The following is a 21523-nucleotide window of genomic DNA, read 5'->3' as shown; positions in this document are numbered from 1 at the left end:
CACATACATTTTCCTTATTTCTTGCCATGTGATCCATGAGATGCTCTACACCACCTTAGGATTTTTTCAACAACAAAATCACCAAATTCAGCACCTTGTCCCTATTACCTATAAAACAGTGATAAAAAAATCTTTTCTTTATGAAGTTAGCTTACTTCATGTGTTTCAATATAATAGTGAGATGCCAACAAACACCCCACACACACAAACACTATTATTTGCAAAGATATTTTGACTGGTCTCATCTTGATTTCAAAATACACTTATCTGCAAGTGTAAAGGAATCCACTCAGATTCCTTTACACTTGCAGATAAGTTTGTGCTGTTACTGGTGGTGGTGATGGTGGTGGTGGTGGTGGTGGTGGTGGTGGTGGTGGTGGTGGTGGTGGTGATGGTGGTGATGGTGGTAGTGATGGTGGTGATGGTGGTAGTGATGGTGGTGGTGGTGGTGGTGGTGGTGATGGTGGTGGTGGTGGTGGTGGTGGTGGTGGTGGTGGTGGTAGTGATGGTGGTGGTGGTGATGGTGATGGTGGTGGTGATGGTGGTGGTGGTGGTGGTGGTGCGTTCAGAACAGGAAGAGGCTTAATGAATATAAAGACTTTTAATCAAGGTCGCAGATAACTTGCCCCATCACACTTTGGTGACGGTGATAGGCCAAAGCATCTTCTCCTGTGTACAATAAGCAAAGCAGCAACTACACCCAAGCATCTCTGTGGGGTGGGGGAGGTCATCATCACTACTGAAGAGTGCATGTGGAGGTCATCATCACTACCGAAGAGCGCATGTGGGGGTCATCATCACTACCGAAGAGCGCATGTGGGGGTCATCATCACTACCGAAGAGCACATGTGGGGGTCATCATCACTACTGAAGAACACATGTGGGGGTCATCATCACTACTGAAGAGCACATGTGGGGGTCATCATCACTACCGAAGAGCACATGCTGGAGACTTTCACCTAAAGCCAGATCAATGAGGCTATATTTAGCTACTGCCTGGGTCAGGACTATGGCTTGGCCAGCCTCTTCCCTGGAACAAGACAAGAGCACCCTAGGCCTCCTCCGTGTATCTCTTGCTGCTTAGATGTGTCTCCATTAAGGGTGCATATCCTTTGCGGAGCCTTCTATACTGAAGGAAAGCCAGCAGCCCCAAGAGACCGATGAAAGCTCCCAGTGTTCCCGTGACCACTGAGAGGGTCGTGGTCCAAACTGGAGCATTTTCCACTGAAATGAAAACAGACAAGAAGATTCTTTGATTACAGTTCCATCAGCCAAACATTCCTAGTGAAGAAAAGAATGTTTGCCTTTCATATGGGCGTTTCTTTGCAAAGCCAAACTACCCTTGCTAGAATTTTATCTTCTCTCTCCTTGCTGTTCATCATTATCCGCAACTGTTTTTGAAGGAAGCTGGGAACGTCATCCCATTATTTAAATAAGGCTTGTCACATTTTGTAAATCTGTTCGAGTAAATGTCTGTAGGCAGAACAACACCTCTAAGGAAATACAGAACTGCTTTTGTAACTTAGAAACTCATTGAAGACATAAGAGCTAAGATGGTCTTTGGAGAACTGTTAAATGAACAACCTCGGTAGGAAATCCTGCTATTGTCTACCCTTGTAGTGGACGATAAACCCATGTAAGCGGTCAGATGGGCTTCCCTGACAGGGACACTCACCAGCAGACAGAGCTCTCTGTAGCCACTTAAATCATTGTCAATAAAATCTGAGCCTCTCACATGGTAGATCTAATCTGCTCACACACTGCAGCTCTCTCCCACGAAGTTAATGCAATTTTAAGATATATTTATGGCTATGTGCTGTTTCTTTACAACCTATCAGCCGCTGTAGAAGTTCATCCCCTCCAAGCCATCTTCTCTTTCCATGCCCGACCTTCATCTGAAGGACAGATTACATTTCTCATCCTTCTCCAGTCCCACCAAGCGCCATGGCCCATCTTGACTGAATCCCTCCAAAAGGAATTTCATTGTCCTTTCCTGGTAGGATCCAGCAGCACTTGTTACTAGTTATACTTCTTTTCCATTTCATAATATGATATTTTTATTAATTATTCTAGAATTTCATGCACTGTGTTTTGGTATTTACCTTCCATCTTCTCTCCTAACTCTTTTCAGATCCATCTTCTCTGTTCCCACCTCCAACTTCATGTCCTTTTTTTTTTTTTTTTTTAATAACCCAATGAGTTCAATTTGTGCAGTTCATTCTTTTGGGCATGGGGTCATCTAGTGGAGTAAACTGGATCTATCCATGTTCACACTCTTAAAGAAAACTGTCTCTCCTCTTTCTCCTCCAGAAGCTATCAACTGTGGACAGTGCCTCAGTCATGGGTAGGGGATCATGAGGCTACCTGCCTGAATGGTAAACTGTAGACTGCCTTGATCTTGTATGGGTGATTGTGTATGAGCTGGTTACAGCTTCTTAAATCAGGAAGCTTTGCCAGGCATGTTGGCACACACTTTTAATCCTAGCACTTGGAGACAGAGGCAGGCAGATCTCTGTAAATTTGAAGGCAGCCTAGTCTTGTATTGTAGAAATTTCCAGGACAGCCAGAACCACATGAGGAGATCTTGTCTCAAAAACAAACCAACAAACCACAAATTTTTATACTGCTGTTTCTTTAATGAGACACCAAAAATGACTGCCTCTTACTAGCCAAATCCTGTTTGCTCTTTAAAATTATTTTTAAATTGTGGTTATATATATATATATATATATATATATATATATATATTTATATATATATATATATATAAATATATATATATATATTTAGCATCACAGATGTAGGTTGGTGGTATTAAAGTACCTTCACATTTGTATATGACTGTCATCACCATTGTCTATAAAACACCTTTTGTTTTAGAAAACTGAGATGTTATAACATAAAAGGTGATTCTTTTTCTTCTATAATGCCCAATGACTCTCTGCCTAGGCCCTTCCAATATAGCAAGGTGTGGAAGCAGAAGGACTTCCATTCTACTCTCTGAAGTTAAGATTATTTCAACTCATAAAAGAAACAGACCAACAACAGGCATGTTAACAGGAGAAAAGGCATCCAAACTTGTGAATGTATAAGTGCAAGAGAGTTCCACAAAGTGTCAAATTCTAAGGACCATCTGTTTGGAAATGGAGAGTGATTGTAGGGAAGGACTGTGTGGGTTTTCAGGGGAAATTAATGGTATTCTGGGGAGAAACTCCCTGGTCTTGTCCATCAAACCTAGTCTGTTCTGTTGGTCCCCTAGAGCATCTGACTTTTAGGTGAAGGGAGACTTCAGAGAAAGCTCCTCCCTGCACTCTGGAGAGAAAGGGAGGCATCAGACACATCTAGGATCATCTGTAGTTGACAGCACTCAGCCTGCCAACATGCCGCATTCTGAGAAAGCATCTGAGCCAAGCCAAGTTTTCCTCTTCCAGCCTTCGATTAAGCCACCTGTGCCCTGTCCTGTCCATCCTTCCCCATCTTCAGTCTAAAACACATGCTACTTGGCATCTACCAGTCCTCTCAAGTCCAGTTTTACACTCATCTCGTACACAAAATCTTTCCCAAGTCCCTCACTGCTTTCTGTCTTTGGTTAGAAGAGGATCAGAATATCTCTCCCCCACAACATGCCCATGGGTACAGTGTCATTTTGAGACAGAAGCATTTGACAGTCAGCAGATGTCACTTCCTAGATTTCCTTAACTGACTAAATGAAAAAATTCAAAAGAAACAAGAACTGCCAGAGATTCCCCCAGGAGAAATTGTCAGCTGTGAAAGCATGCACAAACGTACAAAAACGCCTTCTCTCCTGTTACTTTCCCCAGGATTTCCTTCCTACAGTTTGCCACTTCTCAGAGGCTAAGATCTGTGACCTTTGTCCTGTCACATCTCCACGATTCCTCACTCTTGGTTTAAAGCTAAGCTCCCAGGCCATTGGCTTCTTTGAGTCTTCTCTCTGTTCTAGAAAGATACCCTTCCCTACTTTCAATCAGTTGGATTCAGTTTTTCAAGTATCTACAGTTTAAAAGCAAGACTGGGAAAGCGTGGATGTGAAAACATTCCATAGTCTCCATGAATCCCAGTATGTTATGAGGAGGCTCATCCCCAGTAGACCTGTCCCCACAGCATTGGTACAGTCAAAGCTGATTCAAAGTAGCTGATGCAGTTACAAAGTAATTTCACTCTAGGAATCAAATAAACAACAGTTGACCTTCAAAATCATGGTAGTGAATCTTGGAAAGCTTTGCACTAATATCTTTTTAGATGCAGTATTCTGTTGCTTTCCACAACAGCTGAGTTTTTCCTATTTTCTGGTCTTTGAATCTTGCAACAATCTCAAGTTTGTCTCAATAATTGCAACTCTGCCTATAGACGAGAGCCCTGGTCCCTCCCTGTCCACAGGTGTGTGAAAGTCACTTTGACTTTATCAGTTACACATTTCAACAGCCACAGGGCAGTTTTATGAATCTGATTAGTTCAGATAAAACTGTCAAATCAGGCAAAAGAGAGTAAGGCAGCTTCTCTGTGGAACATGGTCTCTTAACAACTTGCAGTTTTCCCAAATGATCTGTAGCTAGTCCCTTTCTGATGTTTAATTGGTAGCTTAATGAGTTATCTTATTAAATGCAAAGTATTCTCAAAAATAGCCAATAAACTTAACTCAGCCTGAATGCTTCAATTAACAGTCTTGCTTGACATTAAAAAAAGAAAGAGAAAAAGAAAGAAAGCTCCCTTAGAAGTTGAGTGAGTCACCCACTTAGAAGCTGTATTCCTTACCTGCCAGATCAATGGCATAATTGTAGCCAAGTTGGTCTGCGGTTAAGAAGAGTTCCTCATTAGTCACTGGTGGGAAGAAGGGAACCATGTTATACATCCGATTGTGACCAATGGGTGCCAGCTCCTGAGGCCAGGCATCTGTGGGAGGGTTGTTTCTTTTCAGCCACTCATCAAAGATGGCGTCTGTGAAGGAGTGGAGGACCTGCAAGACAGTTGAACGTGGTGCTGACCAGCTGACCCTACCCGAGCCCTCTCCACGATGGAATGCAGATCTCAACACAGGAGTGTCTGTACCCAGCCTAGCCCTGCTGACACATGTGCTGACGTTTTCAGATGGACTTCGAAATGACATGCGGACACATCCCCTCAAAGGAGACTGTAAATCCTTTGATCAAGTGAAGAAATGAGAGTTCATGTGCAGATTTCACACTGGTTTGGAAACATCTGAGCTCTTCAGCATATTGTGCTAATTATGACTTTCAGGAGAAAGGTAAATATGATAAACACCTGCTCTACTCAGTATTCAGATGTTTTAGTTTAGCAGAAAAGAAGAGGTAGTAACATTTACCATTATTGTAAAATAAATGAGCAATAAAAAATAAATAAAAACATCACAAGTGGATTTTCAGATTTTGCTCACCCTTCACCTACTCATTTTATAAACCTTTCCCTTGAATTCTTAGCATTGCACAGCAATAAAATAAAGCAGTGGAGTCTAAAAATGCTTGAATACACAGAATGCTCATTTTTATTTTCTCAAAGAAGCTGTAAAATCCTTTTCAAACACTGCAACTGTTATACATTTCAAATCATCGCCAGTGCAATTCCCACATGTACAGCCCTGATTTTTTTAACAGGGTGTAAAATCAAGAGTTCAGCTGAGACTTCACATCTAGCAGTGAGACTTGGTCTCTCATCCCTAGACTGCAAGTTCAGGGTGACCAAGGATAGCATCTGCTTTTCCTCCTACATCCCAGAGATGGCTGACTCAGAGTCACCATACACACGCTCTGCCTCTCTGGAGAGGCAGTTGTTTTGTAAAGAAGCCCAGCTCAGTCACACAGGGGCACCACACAGAGAAGCCAAAGGGAACAAAGGCTAGCCAGACCACAGCTGCTCCACTATCTACAGCCATCAGACCAACACGTTGAGATCATGACACAAACTGGCTCCGTAAAGTCATTCCAGAGTCTCCATCCAAACTTGTAAGGAACCCTGAGAAATTAAATGGTCATGGAAGCTTCAAGCCTAAGTGCTGGGTCATCCCTAACACAGCAATACACAACCAGAGGAAAGGGGGGAGATCTAAACAACCCAGGACAGACTTAGACGTACTCCAACATGCAGAAGGAAAGCTGCTTTTTGAACCCTAATGTTGGTACTGAGGGGGAGGGGTCAATAAGGTTTAAGCTGAGGAAGATATGGCTCATGAGTGATGACCACGGAAAGCACTGAAAACATCAGCAGTGGACACCAGTGGGACACCCCACACCACATGTGACAGTGGGGAGATGGAGACGGCAGCACGGGAACTCTAATAGCTTCTGTTGTGTGGGAAACGCTGGCAAATGGTGATGGCCACTTCAACTAAGCATCGGCACTGTTGCTAGTTTAACCTGAAACAGTGACTTATGAGAGAAGAATGAAGGAATTTATATTTTATGAGTATATGCAGGCTACTATTCCCCCGCATCATAATTTTGTAGATCTAGCTAATAAAAAGATGAGCATTTAGGAAGGCATATGGTACATAATTAGCACTTAACAAATACACTAATTAATACTGTGAGTGCTTGTTCTCTGTCAAACACTGCCCTAAGAACTTGACATACAATAACATATTGAAACCTCAAGACAGCCTGATTTAATGGAGGCTGCTTCATTAGGTGCTCAGTCTACTGTAAGGAAGGACCACAGACTGGTGCCTTAAACACCACAAACTCCCCATTCTGGAAGACAGAGCTCCAAAGTAAGACACTGGTAGCATTAGCTCCTTCCAGTGATCCTGGTCACTGCTCAGTGGTGGGTCTCTGCCTTCATCTCCCTGTGGTGTGGCCTGGTCATGTCTAGACCCCTTCTGTTTGTACAGACATCAGTCACTACTGTTCAAGGTTTCTCTATAAGCCATGCTGAAATTCTGTTGCCACTGAGGGTAATAGTACTGCGGGCTCTGACCACATAGATGGGTTAATGCTGTGATTGTGGGCGTGGTCACTACGGAGCCATTTCCTCATGAAAAGACTGCTTTCTGCCTCTTCTCCCTCCTTTGTGTGAAACACACTGGCATGCTTCCTTTCTGCCACTGCCACCATGCCCTGATCCAGCATGAAGACCCAAGCCAGGGGCCTGTGCCATGCTCTCAGACTTTCCAGCCTTCAGAACCATAAACAAAATAAAATGCCATTGCTTATGATTCACGCAGACTATGGAATTCTGTTATAGCAGTGGGGAGCAGACAAGGCCCCTTGCATATTTGGATGAAGAGCCTCAGTCCTCTAAGATGACCGTATCTGCGCTAATCACGTCTAAACAAAGTCCTTTAGTGAGTGCTTAGGGGTTAGGATTTCAGTATTCAGTGAGAGGAGGCACAATCTAAACCAGAACAGAAGATACAGAAGCATGAAGAGATTTGTCCAAAAGCACACGGACGGCATATGGCGGAGTAAGAGTTTGGACCCAGGAAGCCCAACTCTGAAGCCAGAGTTCATTTTACAATAAAATATTGATTTTCTTTTAAATTCAGTGTATGCACCTGTCCCTGAGGGCCAGGAGGTGTGAGCACGTATGCTAGGATGCCCGGGAGGTGTGAGCACGTATGCTAGGATGCCCGGGAGGTGTGAGCACGTATGCTAGGATGCCCGGGAGGTGTGAGCACGTATGCTAGGGGGGGGGGGGGGGGGATGCCGGGAGGTGTGAGCACGTATGCTAGGATGCCCGGGAGGTGTGGGGGGGGGGGGGGGGAGGTATGCGGATGCCGGGAGGTGTGAGCACGTATGCTAGGATGCCCGGGAGGTGTGAGCACGTATGCTAGGATGCCCGGGAGGTGTGAGCACGTATGCTAGGATGCCCGGGAGGTGTGAGCACGTATGCTAGGATGCCGGGAGGTGTGAGCACGTATGCTAGGATGCCCGGGAGGTGTGAGCACGTATGCTAGGATGCCCGGGAGGTGTGAGCACGTATGCTAGGATGCCCGGGAGGTGTGAGCACGTATGCTAGGATGCCCGGGAGGTGTGAGCACGTATGCAGATGCTAGGATGCCCGGGAGTGTGAGCACGTATGCTAGGATGCCCGGGAGGTGTGAGCACGTATGCTAGGATGCCCGGGAGGTGTGAGCACGTATGCTAGGATGCCCGGAGGTGTGAGCACGTATGCTAGGATGCCCGGGAGGTGTGAGCACGTATGCTAGGGGGAGGTGGCCGGGAGGGAGGTGTGAGCACGTATGCTAGGATGCCCGGGAGTGTGAGCACGTATGCTAGGATGCCCGGGAGCTGTGAGCACGTATGCTAGGATGCCCGGGAGGTGTGAGCACGTATGCTAGGATGCCCGGGAGGTGTGAGCACGTATGCTAGGATGCCCGGGAGTGTGAGCACGTATGCTAGGATGCCCGGGAGGTGTGAGCACGTATGCTAGGATGCCCGGGAGGTGTGAGCACGTATGCTAGGATGCCCGGGAGGTGTGAGCACGTATGCTAGGATGCCCGGGAGCTGTGAGCACGTATGCTAGGATGCCCGGGAGGTGTGAGCGTGTATGCTAGGATGCCCGGGAGGTGTGAGCGTGTATGCTAGGATGCCCGGGAGCTGTGAGCACGTATGCTAGGATGCCCGGAGGTGTGAGCGTGTATGCTAGGATGCCCGGGAGGTGTGAGCGTGTATGCTAGGATGCCCGGGAGGTGTGAGCGTGTATGCTAGGATGCCCGGGAGGTGTGAGCGTGTATGCTAGGATGCCCGGGAGGTGTGAGCGTGTATGCTAGGATGCCCGGGAGGTGTGAGCGTGTATGCTAGGATGCCCGGGAGGTGTGAGCACGTATGCTAGGATGCCCGGGAGGTGTGAGCACGTATGCTAGGATGCCCGGGAGGTGTGAGCGTGTATGCTAGGATGCCCGGGAGGTGTGAGCACGTATGCTAGATGCCCGGGAGGTGTGAGCGTGTATGCTAGGATGCCCGGGAGCTGTGAGCGTGTATGCTAGGATGCCCGGGAGCTGTGAGCGTGTATGCTAGGATGCCCGGAGGTGTGAGCGTGTATGCTAGGATGCCGGGAGGTGTGAGCGTGTATGCTAGGATGTCCGGGAGGTGTGAGCGTGTATGCTAGGATGTCCGGGAGGTGTGAGCGTGTATGCTAGGATGCCCGGGAGGTGTGAGCGTGTATGCTAGGATGCCCGGGAGGTGTGAGCGTGTATGCTAGGATGCCCGGGAGGTGTGAGCGTGTATGCTAGGATGCCGGGAGGTGTGAGCGTGTATGCTAGGATGCCCGGGAGGTGTGAGCGTGTATGCTAGGATGCCCGGGAGGTGTGAGCGTGTATGCTAGGATGCCCGGGAGGTGTGAGCGTGTATGCTAGGATGCCCGGGAGGTGTGAGCGTGTATGCTAGGATGTCCGGGAGGTGTGAGCACGTATGCTAGGATGCCCGGGAGGTGTGAGCATGTATGCTAGGATGCCCGGGAGGTGTGAGCACGTGTATGCTAGGATGCCCGGAGGTGTCGGGAGGTGTGAGCACGTATGCTAGGATGCCCGGGAGGTGTGAGCACGTATGCTAGGATGCCCGGGAGGTGTGAGCACGTATGCTAGGATGCCCGGGAGGTGTGAGCACGTATGCTAGGATGCCCGGGAGGTGTGAGCACGTATGCTAGGATGCCCGGGAGGTGTGAGCACGTATGCTAGGATGCCCGGGAGGTGTGAGCACGTATGCTAGGATGCCCGGGAGGTGTGAGCGTGTATGCTAGGATGCCCGGGAGGTGTGAGCGTGTATGCTAGGATGCCCGGGAGGTGTGAGCGTGTATGCTAGGATGCCCGGGAGGTGTGAGCGTGTATGCTAGGATGCCGGGAGGTGTGAGCGTGTATGCTAGGAGCGGGGGTGAGCGTGTATGCTAGGATGCCCGGGAGGTGTGAGCGTGTATGCTAGGATGCCCGGGAGGTGTGAGCGTGTATGCTAGGATGCCCGGGAGTGTGAGCGTGTATGCTAGGATGCCCGGGAGGTGTGAGCGTGTATGCTAGGATGCCCGGGAGGTGTGAGCGTGTATGCTAGGATGCCCGGGAGGTGTGAGCGTGTATGCTAGGATGCCCGGGAGGTGTGAGCGTGTATGCTAGGATGCCCGGGAGGTGTGAGCGTGTATGCTAGGATGCCCGGGAGGTGTGTATCTAGGATGCCCGGGAGTGTGAGCGTGTATGCTAGGATGCCCGGGAGGTGTGAGCGTGTATGCTAGGATGCCCGGGAGGTGTGAGCGTGTATGCTAGGATGCCCGGGAGGTGTGAGCGTGTATGCTAGGATGCCCGGGAGGTGTGAGCGTGTATGCTAGGATGCCCGGGAGGTGTGAGCACGTATGCTAGGATGCCCGGGAGGTGTGAGCGTGTATGCTAGGATGCCCGGGAGGTGTGAGCGTGTATGCTAGGATGCCCGGGAGGTGTGAGCGTGTATGCTAGGATGCCCGGGAGGTGTGAGCGTGTATGCTAGGATGCCCGGGAGGTGTGAGCGTGTATGCTAGGATGCCCGGGAGGTGTGAGCGTGTATGCTAGGACGCCCGCAGAGACACTGGGGCCTGCAGCTGCAAGGCCGTTGTGGACCGCCTGCCACGGCTGTTAGCTCAGGTCGTCAGAAAGGGCAGTGCACACCCTCACCGCTGAGCCATCTCTACATCTCATCCTCATCCCTTTAAAGATAACGCCAGAGGTCCTAAACCACCTGTTTCTTTTTCTGTACAATAAATCACACTGTTTCCATCACTCATCTAACTCTCGGGACCAACCACAATAAGAAATTAGCTTAAGGTGTATTCTCAAGTTTGATGAAGAGAAGGAAGTATAGAATTTGACTTAGGAGTTCCTCAGCCAATTGTGAACTTTTATGACCTCTGAGTCCAAGCCAGAGATACCACTGTGATTAGGAAAGAGACAAGAGACCCTCAAGACACAGGAGGATGCACCGTCAGTGCTGCAAGAGGCTAATGGCCTGTAGAAATATCATAGAGCCCTCCCAGTGCAAAGCATATAATTAAAAAGGCAGACAAAACTCTAAAGCAATTTATAATCGGCAGAGATAAAAGAAAGGAGGAAAATAATGAAAGACAATAGGCCTCATAAGGGCCATAAAACATACAATAAAAGCTCTGGTAGGAACTACATACAGAGTGCCCAATTTACAGAATGCAGTAAAAGAGGGAACAGTGTGTTCTGAAAAGATGCAAAGAATATAGTAAATGTACTGCGGGTAATAACTTATCCAAGGCTACAAAGAGACAAAGTGTAGCCTATACAACGAATGTTTTTGCTAAAGCTGTGGACATTGTTCCTCACCAAGAAACCTTGTGTTGTTCTTGGGACATTGATTGTATCTTTGTTAGACATAAGTTGAAAACTAACTTGGGTGTTATTGCTGTAATAGCCAAATGTTATTCCAGGGTCAAATATGAGGAGCAAAAGTCAAGGAAATGTACATTACTATGGACCTTTATCCACTACCTAGGGACATAACTGTATTTTGGTATTAAAAATTCAACATTTAAGAAATAATGTGTCAAGATTTTGCACAGCTCCATTCTGCTTTGTTCAAGCAAAATAAGGATAGGTACAAGAAGGAGGAACACTAAGTCTCATCTCAGAGGCACCATTGGAGGAAATGTGAGCACATGGCTCAAAGCCTTTTTAATGTAACGCTTGCAGGAGAAAGCAATCCATCAACACGCATTCTCACCAGCAAGAAAATACCACACAAGAATGCATGCAAGGATGGATACCGAAGGGCTTGAACTCAGATGGCTGTAAATTCAGATTCTTGCCATAGTAGAGAAATGAGAAGACTTAGTGCACCTGGAGGAAAAAAGCCATGGACAGCTGAGCCCAGCTCCAGAAGGATGCACACTTTATCATGCTGTAGCTTTGCTAAGCCCCTCTCCCCTGGAAGATATCCTTTGTAACCAGAGAGGCTCTTGTGATGGAAATGTGTTACTGTTATAGGGTCTGGACTCTGAACTCAGGGGTGCATTCAGACTGATTGTTGAAAAGTCATAAGGCAAACGTGTCCCAGGGGGACAAGGACACACAGGTGCTGTGCTCTAATTAAAATTTAAGGTGAAAGGCATAAATAAACAAAAAGTTTATTCAACCTGATTCAGTGAAGGAATTCCTAAGGACACTTCCTTTTCAAACCTTAAGGTAAGGTGTAGTGGTGCAGGCCTTTAACCCCTGCCCTGGGGAGGGAGAGGCAGGTAAATCTCTGTGAGTTCTCGGCCAGCCTACTCTACATAGTGAGTTCCAGGCCAGTCAGAGCTACATGACATAGTAACGCCCTGTCTCAAAAACAAAAACCATATTTAATCAAACTTGTTATTTCATGGAGTTTTTTTTTTTTTTTTTAATTCTTGCCTTGTTCTACCAAGGATTTGAAGCAATTTTTCTTAAATTTGCACATTTTCTTAAATAAGCATTATAAAATATGCATGAAATAGTTAGATAGCACCAAGTCTTCTTCTGGTGTGTCTGAGCTGTGCCACAGGGAACACATTTCAGTGAGGGACAGGAAACAGCTTTGTACAGACTGATGCATATGTCCTCCCCAGCTCATGTGCTGAATCCCTGTAACTGACTGTGACAGTTGGAAGCTGTAGGTCTTTACAAGATGGCAGGCCATAAGAGTACTTATGAACAGGATTAGTTCCCTTATAAAAGAGACCCCAGGGAACACTTTCTCACTTTCAGCACATAAAGACACAACAACAAGCAGCCTCCTAGGAACCAGGAAGCAGGTCCTCACCACTCTCTGATGCTTCAATCTTGAACTTCCTAGCTTCCGGAGACATGAGAAATACCTGTTGGTTGGTTGAGCCTGGTCTCTGGTATTTTTGTTACAGCATCCTAAATGGACTAATGTACAGTTGTGGTAGAAAGAACATTAGAGCATTAAAAGGGTGGGCAGGATGGCTCAGTGGGTACGTTCAAACCCTGTGACCCGCACTGTGGAAGGAGAGATCTGACTGCAGCGAGCTGTCACTGACTATCACACACTACAGGACGTGTGCTTGCGGACACATGAACTAGACAAGTAATTCTTTAAAGCATAAAGTGACTGAGGAAGACATCCAGTGTCAACCTGTGGCCTCCACATGCGTGAATACACACACACACACACAGAGAGAGAGAGAGAGAGAGAGAGAGAGAGAGAGAGAGAGAGAGAGAGGGAGAGGGAGAGGGAGAGGGAGAGGGAGAGGGAGAGGGAGAGGGAGAGGGAGAGGGAGAGGGAGAGGGAGAGGGGAGTGTGTTTCTCTGTCCTTTTGAAGAAGTTTCATCAGAAAAAGCTTTCTCTTGCTTAGATTTGTCTAGTGATGAGACTGGAAGGATGGTTCAGTGGTTAAGAGCATGTGTTGCTCATACAGAGGACCTTGGTTCACTACCCAGCATCCACATAGCAGTCCCAAGAGCCTATAACTCCAGCTCCATGGGCTCTGACACCATCTCTTGACCTCCAAGAACACCACATGTACATGGTGCACACACATACATGCAAGTACTCACATGTTTACGTAAAAAGTAAAAGAAATCATCATTAAATGAAATGTACATAATAGATCTATATGTAAAATCTATGTATGCATATACACCTATGAATTATTGTATATAATATGCACAACATACAAGGTAAAATTACATGTGTATAAAGGAAACTATCGTGAACACTGGAAATTCAGTTGTTAATTCCTTGAGGGGAAAAATGTTCATAATTTTGAAATTTTTGAGCCAACACCAAGATTAAGTGCAACTGGTTCTGCTATTAATGTATCATCTGTCAAAGGGGTGGCCAGTTGAGCATGCATCCTAGGTGAAGGCTGAAGAGAGAGAAATGTGGTGGTAGGCCGGAGTCTGCCCAGAGCTGCCCCCAGGCCATTTTTGTTGCAGAATCATCAAAGTCCTAGGAGAAGGGAACTGAAGTTGATGCTAGAGCATCCTAGATTTTTCACATAAATTATGGTTTGCCACTGGAGTCCTACTTTATCTGATCGATAAGGAAGCACATTTAATTCAGTTCTTGGTAGCGACTTAGTTCTCAACAGTGTGTGTTTATACTTACAAAGCCTGGTGTCGGAAAGGCCTTTAGCATCTGCCAAAGTAACACTCACAGACTGAACCCACGGAGACCTTCGCCAGTGGTGGTCAGTCATCCTCCCTGGTCCTTCAGCTCTTCTAGAACTCACTCAGACATGATGCTCCTTAGGAGGCAGTGACTGAACGTCTGCTACATTAAAGCTGCATATTAAATAAGTCGACACCACATTTATGAAACATAAATACAGTAAAACTAATGGCCCCATCTTTTCAAAAGCCATGAAAAATTATTCAGACATGCCCTTCACCAATTAGCATTCACTCTGCTTAGCATGACCTAACAGCACTAAATTAGCTCAGCTCTAATGAAAGCAGTTGTGATGGAACCAAGTTAAGAGTCGTCTCAACCGACAAAGGTAAAATTGTTGGGAGACTAACAGAGGAAATCTGTGAGTGGGAAACTCTGCTCAGGCACTTTGTAGTTGCTGGGCATGCTCCTCAACATCTCTGGATCTTGTGTTCTCTGAACTGCAAACGAGGAGTGTAGTTTGGCATGGAGAGGGTTGTGAGGTTAAATATTATGTTTGTGTTCACACGTCTAGAATAGGAACTGTCACTGGATAAATACTTCATCAGAAGACAGCTTCTTAATAACAGAAAATAAAATGGGGGAAATCAAGGTTTGGAGGGCTGAGCCCAGGACTCCACACCCGGTAAGCACACAGTCCACCAACCTATGCCTGACTTTAAGAAAAGGTCACTGAGCATGGAAAGTCCAGGCTGGATATGGCGTCAGTGACCACATCAGATCTGCATCAGCTAAAAACAAGCAAATAAAATGAAAATTTAAAAATTACATGAACATGTTGTTAGGTTTTCCACTAAAAAACATCAGCACAAAGAACGTTGCAATTTGCTAGTCACACAGAAAACAGATGACTCTCACTAATTCTGATTCTCTTGGCTGTTTGGGATTTTAAAATATTACACCCAAGTCAGGATGAAATGAGCAGACAGATCATACAAAAGCAAACGTAAGCAAGACTTTTAAACGCATGGAGAAGATGCTGATCTCACTTAGAAATTCAAATTAAAACTTCTTCACCCACCAAATTAGCAAAGAAGGACAGGAGAACAGCACAAGGAGACCAACGGAGGGACCAGCAGTGATGGTGACTGCCACACAGGAGGTAGGAGGTAGGAGGGGCTGCCTTCCGATGACATTATCAAATGGCAATGCTTTATCTGCCCTTCATCCCAGGGATCCTGTCCTGTCTGCTCACCTTCCCTGTTCTATGTTGTTTATCATGATACCATTTGTAAAGCAAAAGACTGGAAACTATTAAATGCCTGCTGTGACTTCAACGTGCTTTGTCCCCATCAAAACTCATGTTGACTTTTAATTGCCAGTGTAAAGGCGTAAGGAGGTTGTGGGAACTTTGAGTGAATAAGTCATGAGGGACCCGCCTCCTGTGTGGCTAGTACTCTCTTCCTGGTAGTCAGTGAGTAACAAAACTGCCTAAGAGGACTTGACCTTCAAAGGTAGTACAGGGGCCAGGAGCACAGCACAGCTGGTAGGGTTCATGTCTGCATGTAAACCTGGATTCCATCCCAAACCACATAAACTGTGTCTTGAAATGCGACACTAAATTAAATTAGAAAGTGGTGTAGATATACAATGGAAGACTGTTAAGTTACTTTTTTTTAACATAGGGTCTCATGTAGGCCAGGTTAGCTCTAAAATTACTATGTAGCCAATGATGGCCTAAAGTTCCTGATCCTCCTGCCTCCACCTCCTGAGAGTTGAGATTACAGGCATGTAGCACCACGCCCAGCTTCTGTTCAATTCTTCGGGATGATTTGTGTTCTTCTGTGACAACGTAGGCGATCTGGAACACATGGTGTGAGGTAGAATAAGCCAGGCACAGACACCATCTACATGTCCCTAGTTAGAGACTTCCAGGAAGAGCATCCTGCGGCTCTAGCATGGATCCTTTCTCAGCAGTCAACTGTTCAACTTTACAGTGTATGGCTTCCCCATTTTTCATATTTTCTGAACTCTGTCTAAATCTGATACAGAAGAGAACAGTGCTTAGACTTCTGGTGGCCTAACCTCATTTTCCATGATGAATGTGTGGATTTGCTGCAACTCGTAAGAATTATTAGAATGTCAGACATTGCTTCAGAGCATTTCCTCCATGTAAATGCTCTGCCTTCTCTTCCATCTTATTATAACCCTACACAACTTTGTCATTCTCTCGCTTGTAGAGATTTCATGAAAATAATTTTAATAAAAACAGTATGCAGCATAGTTCCACAAATTGACTCATGAATCTGTAATTCCTGAAGCTATAACTCTGTCAACTAAAATAGTTTAACCTAAATCTCAATATGCAAAGTCATTTAAAGCTGAATTGGCTTCCACGTAAACCTCTTTGTAAACAGCCTTAAGTAAGCACGTGTTCTGAAACCAGTGACAAAATGCTGTTCCCTCCACCGTCGAAGGAAGGTTCTGGCTGTCTGCTTTGTTTTATTTGTCATGTGTATGCAATAATATATTATCACCCCTCCCCCAGATTTTCAATATGGAAGATATTAAAAGTAATGAAGACCAAGACAATTTAGTGTCTAGTATCCTTGAACTCAAATGCAACTTTGCAGTGTTTTTCATCAATAAAGTTACCATGTGGGTTCTCAGCTAAGACAGGAAAAGAATATGACAATGTGACTAAAGAGGTGTTCCACAAGCTAAGACAGAAGGATTATGAGCTCAAGGCCAGTATGGGTGATATAGTGAGATCCACTGCAAAACGGAAAATAAGAAAGGTAGAGGAAAGATCAGGGTGTGGGGAGAGTACCCTACAACCCGACTGCAAATGAAGAATGCAATTCCCTTAGTTTAAGGGCCAGCAAGGTAAGAAGCTACGAGCTCATAGTGTTGAGAGAAATAAGACAACCGTGGTTCTACTGCCTGTTCCCCAGCAACACTTTATCGTGGCGGCACACTCAGCAGTTCGCACATCATCTATGGCTGCTTTCACGCTTCATTGAGAAGGCTCTGGATACAGCAAATGCTGACCATACACTAGAACCTGGGTTTGCTTCCCAAATAACTAAATAAAAGCAAGGGAGGGAGGCAGAGATAGAAAGAGAGCCATAGAGGAGGTAGAGAGGAGAGAGAGGGAAGTTGAGTCATTGAGTAACTGCAACAGAGTTTATCGGGTACAGAAACCCCAGAATTCTGCTATCTGGCCATTTGTAGAAAAATGTGGCCTGTGCCTGTAGACTTTCATGAGGTGCTTGGGCTTCCTCAGAGACACAGCAGTACCACAGAAAGCTGATTTACTAGCATTTTGCTACTATTTCCTTTAGGAGCAGAGGAAGGTTTGTGATCTTATCCTCAATCCATTAGAGAACTGCATGATTCTACTGAAAATAATTTGAAATACTGACAAAAGAAGATGTAACATTTTCCTTATGTATAGGGAATAGTATGTTCAAACGTATGGTAGCAGGTGCACACTTTACCAAAGCCTTTTCTAGAGACATATAGTATCAGTGAAGAACAGAGATGGCAGATAGACACCAGGAATCTGGGCATGAGCTGATGGCTGAAGTGGTAGTCAAGGAAACGATCTGAAACATGGAGTAAGAGACTGCAAGAAATGCCAGTGTCTTCGCCAGGGTTTCTAGTGCTGTGAAGAGACCCCATGGCCACAGCAACTCTTATAAAGGAAAACATTTAACTGAAGTGGTAGCTTACAGTTTCAGAGATTTAGTTTATTAGTATCATGATGGGACATGACAGCATGCAGGCAGACATGGTGCTGGAGAGTTCTACATCTTGTAGAAACAGAACATGAACTGAGACACTAGGCAGTATCTAGAGCATATATGAGACGTCAAAGCCCACTTCTACAGTGACCCACTTCCTCCAACAAGGCCATACCTACTCCAACAAAGCCACACCTCCTAACAGTGTCCTTTGGGGGGCATTTTCTTTCAAACCACCACAGCTGGCATGGTGCAGATGGCACAAATGGCTGCAGAATTGTCACAGATGGGTCCCCATCTGGTCAGAGACAGGGACCCACAATCCACGCTCCTGAAAACGCCATCAGTTATTATTGCTGCATGGATCTGAGAGGAGAAGCAGTTTCTAGAAGGAATAATCAACCCATCACCTTTGATCTCAGGATTTCCTTAAACTCATCTTGGCCACTCTTGAATCCATCCCGGATGCCCAGTGATCTATATATTCCTGGGAGACTGCATCCTTCACACCCCTGGGCAAGCTGATCATCACTGGAAACTGCGCTTTCACTGACATCTTCTCTTTTGCATGACAGGTTCAGTAAAGGACAGTGAATCCCCTTTGAAATCCCTGGGACTGTGTATCAGTTGCCTCAGTGCATGACTGTCTGTACTAGGCTAGAACAAGAGAAGGAGCTTCAATTAAGGTTTGGAAGTTCAAACCCAACACATAATTCTCTAATCCTCTCTCATAGACTACCACAAAAATCATTCTTATTCTTAATGAGAGCACTCAAATTATCTCTGGAGTCTAGAGCATCATCACATTATCCTGAGGTAAAGTTACTTTAATGATTAATAAGTCCTATGTTTTTCCCACTACAAGATCAAGACATGTGATGGGAGGCCCCATGTTGGTCAGCGATACTCTCCAGATTGAACAAGTTGGGGCTAAGTCAAGTCAGCCTCACTTAGAATCCAGTGTCCTTCCTGTGTCACGAGCCTCCCAGCAGTCTGTGAAGACAAACTTCTATAAACTGATGAAGCTATGAACTGACAAGTTCACTCAAGTTTATGTGTTGAAGATCACCCTCATGGATGTGCCTACATTTAGAGATGTGACCTAAATGGAGGTAACTTAGGTTTGTTGAAGTCTTAAGGGTGGGGCCCTGATGTGATAGGATTAGTGGCCTTCTAAGAAATAGCATAAGAGACCTTCCACTCCACCTGCCTTTCCACCACTCAAGGACACAGCCCGGAGGCCCAGGAGGAGAGCTGTCATGGCTTCAGTGTGAAATGTCCCCTATCGATTTCTGTGTTTGAATGCCTAGTCTACACGTAGTGGCACTGTTTAGGAAGACATGATAGAACCGTTAGAGGGTAGAACCTTGCTGTAGGAAGTGGCTCACTGTGGGAGGACTTTGAGATTTTATAGGCAGGTCCCACTTCCTGTTTACTCTGCTTCCTGTCTGTTGATGCAGTGTGATTGGTAACCTCTCATCCTTCCAGCCATGCTTTTCCACCATGATCAGCAGTAACCCTTTACACTATAAGCCAACATAAACACCTTCTCTCTTCCTGCTGCTTCTCATCAGGTGTATTGGCCACAGAGATAAGAAAACCTTACACAGAAGCCCACATCTGATGCTAAGTGTGTCAGCATCTTGATCTTAGACTGCTGACCCCCTGCTCAGAACAGTTGGCTGCTGTTTAAACTAACAAGTCAGTAGTGTATTACTATAAAAATCTGAGCAAGCTAAGATACATTACAAAATTCAACAAATGAATGAAAAATTCTGGAATAATGTAAATCCAAGATACTACCAAAAACTTAGAGCACAAAAGGAGACATTTCCTTTTGTGGTGGATCCTCAATTGTCTACCTAAGAAACACAACTCTGAAAAGGGCCAGCCAATATGTAATGTGAGTTGAGGTCCTCCAAAGTAGACACCTTGCTGGAGGTCAGCAGTTGAAAACCAGTGTTGCTATTCTGTAGATCTTCACAGCCAACTTTAATGAGCTGTGCTTGAGAAAGAAAAAGCAACCTCAACACCCAGGAGCTGGCCTGGTACTGTAAAGCTAGACCTGGATGTGCTCTGCCAGACATAAGCTGTTCCATGGAACATCAGCATCAGACAGGGCCCTCTGTGACTGTGATGGATCAGGACCAAGCCAATATAACCCTATAGGCATGTCTGAGCACAGACAAAATACCCAGTGTCCTCTTTGCTGTCTGTTACAAATGACTGCTGCTGATTTACCAATAAACAGTGTCTAGTCTGTCTTCCCTATGGATAAGTGCTTTGAGTACCCAGTGATAGAATCAGCCTTTCTTCCTGACAGGATTGACCCAGAGTGAAACTCCCATGCTTCGTCCCACAAATCATCTGGCACAGACCCAAGGCTTAACAGTCTTTTCTAATGCCCATTGACCAAGACTTTTCAGCCATCCTCTATTTTCTCCCTGTAAGGTGTTGTAATAACCCAGTGTGTTTGTCTGTGGAAGGAGACAGATGCCATATGTTCCACGCCCTCAGTGGATGCCTGGACCTTAGGTGGTAACAAACCATATACTCTGTATATTTCCTCTACATGCAGACCATTGATGAAGTTTAACATATCACCCAGGAATAGTAAGAGATTAACAAACTAATAAAACAGTAGAACAGTAACAACTTATTGTAATAAAATTGATATGACTATGGACTGACTATCTCTCAAAATATCTTATTGTACCTTATTCATCTTTCCTCTTTCTCCAGATCATGGTTGACCATAGGTAACTAAACCACAGAAAAGGGGTCTGCTTTATAGCTATGTTCCCAGAGAACCACCTCCAGGTGAAACGCATTGCAATGGGCAGCTGAACACTGTGGCCCCAGCTGGCACAGTCCCCCTTTGAGTTGTCTCAGGAGAACTCCTTGGGAAACTTATCTTTAAGAACTAGGGTAGCAGCTTCCTCCAGCCTCCACTGCGTTGGATGTATTGGACGAAGTCCCTGCCTAGGCTTGTATTGCTTTTGGATATCCAGAATTAAACCTTGCTTTTGCATTCCGGCATGCTCGTCTTTGGTGGTCTCTCTGGGGGTCACGATCTGGGCACAACATTTGGGGGCTCTCCGGGATCCCCAGAGACCCCCCGCCGGGACACCTAAGAGCTCCGGAGGTTCATCTGCACCGATCGGTAAGAGCGCTCCATTTTCTTGTCTTCGCTTTCCTTTTACTTTCATTTTCTTATCCGAAGCCGGCGGTTGAATCTGACAGGCTCACCTTGGCGGACGCACCTGTAAGGTGACGCCGGAGGAGTTGGAAGACGTTCCAACCCCTCATCAGGACACGGGGGTCCTTACAGGTCCCCCCGTCATAGGACGCCCGAGAGGGGTCCGTCTGTTAGGATGCCCGTGAGGGGTCCGTCTGTTTGGATCCATCTGGGGATCGGGAGACTCTGTTGAATTGTCCCTGTCCCATCTGTAGGTCTTTGGCATTATCGAGGCTCCCTCTCCGGACTCTCGTCTGCCTGGACCATCTGTAGGGCCCTTGTTCTTCCTTTTTGTCTGCCTATCTTGTTCGTCAGTGTTATTTGTTATACCTTCATAAATGTATAAATGTGTGAGAACTGTGGCCACATGTGTGAGTGTTTTATGCCTGAGCTTGTGTGTGCATTGGGACTTGTGGGCCGATTGCCAGCCAAAGGGATGGAGACCCCTTCGGTGGTTGAACTGGCACAGACTAACCTAACATTGCTTCCTT

At 45.9% G+C, this 21523-nt stretch overlaps 1 protein-coding gene across 1 annotated transcript in view; it reads right to left on the bottom strand.

Annotated features, from left to right (window-relative positions):
- Positions 1 to 586: 586 nt before the first annotated feature.
- Positions 587 to 21523, bottom strand: part of Dct (dopachrome tautomerase) — a 43555-nt gene continuing 22618 nt past the window's right edge. Inside the window, exons 7-8 of the mRNA XM_028868199.2 lie at positions 4774 to 4975; positions 587 to 1224 (exon numbers count right to left, since the gene is read on the bottom strand). Of these exons, the coding sequence (XP_028724032.1) occupies positions 1052 to 1224; positions 4774 to 4975 (375 nt within the window). The 3' untranslated portion in view covers positions 587 to 1051. The remainder of the gene's footprint in view (positions 1225 to 4773; positions 4976 to 21523) is intronic.

This window comes from Peromyscus leucopus, chromosome 9 (genome assembly GCF_004664715.2).
Source record: "Peromyscus leucopus breed LL Stock chromosome 9, UCI_PerLeu_2.1, whole genome shotgun sequence".
Taxonomy (NCBI): domain Eukaryota; kingdom Metazoa; phylum Chordata; class Mammalia; order Rodentia; family Cricetidae; genus Peromyscus; species Peromyscus leucopus.
Note: the sequence above shows the minus strand (reverse complement) of the source record. Positions and strands in the feature narration are given on the sequence as shown.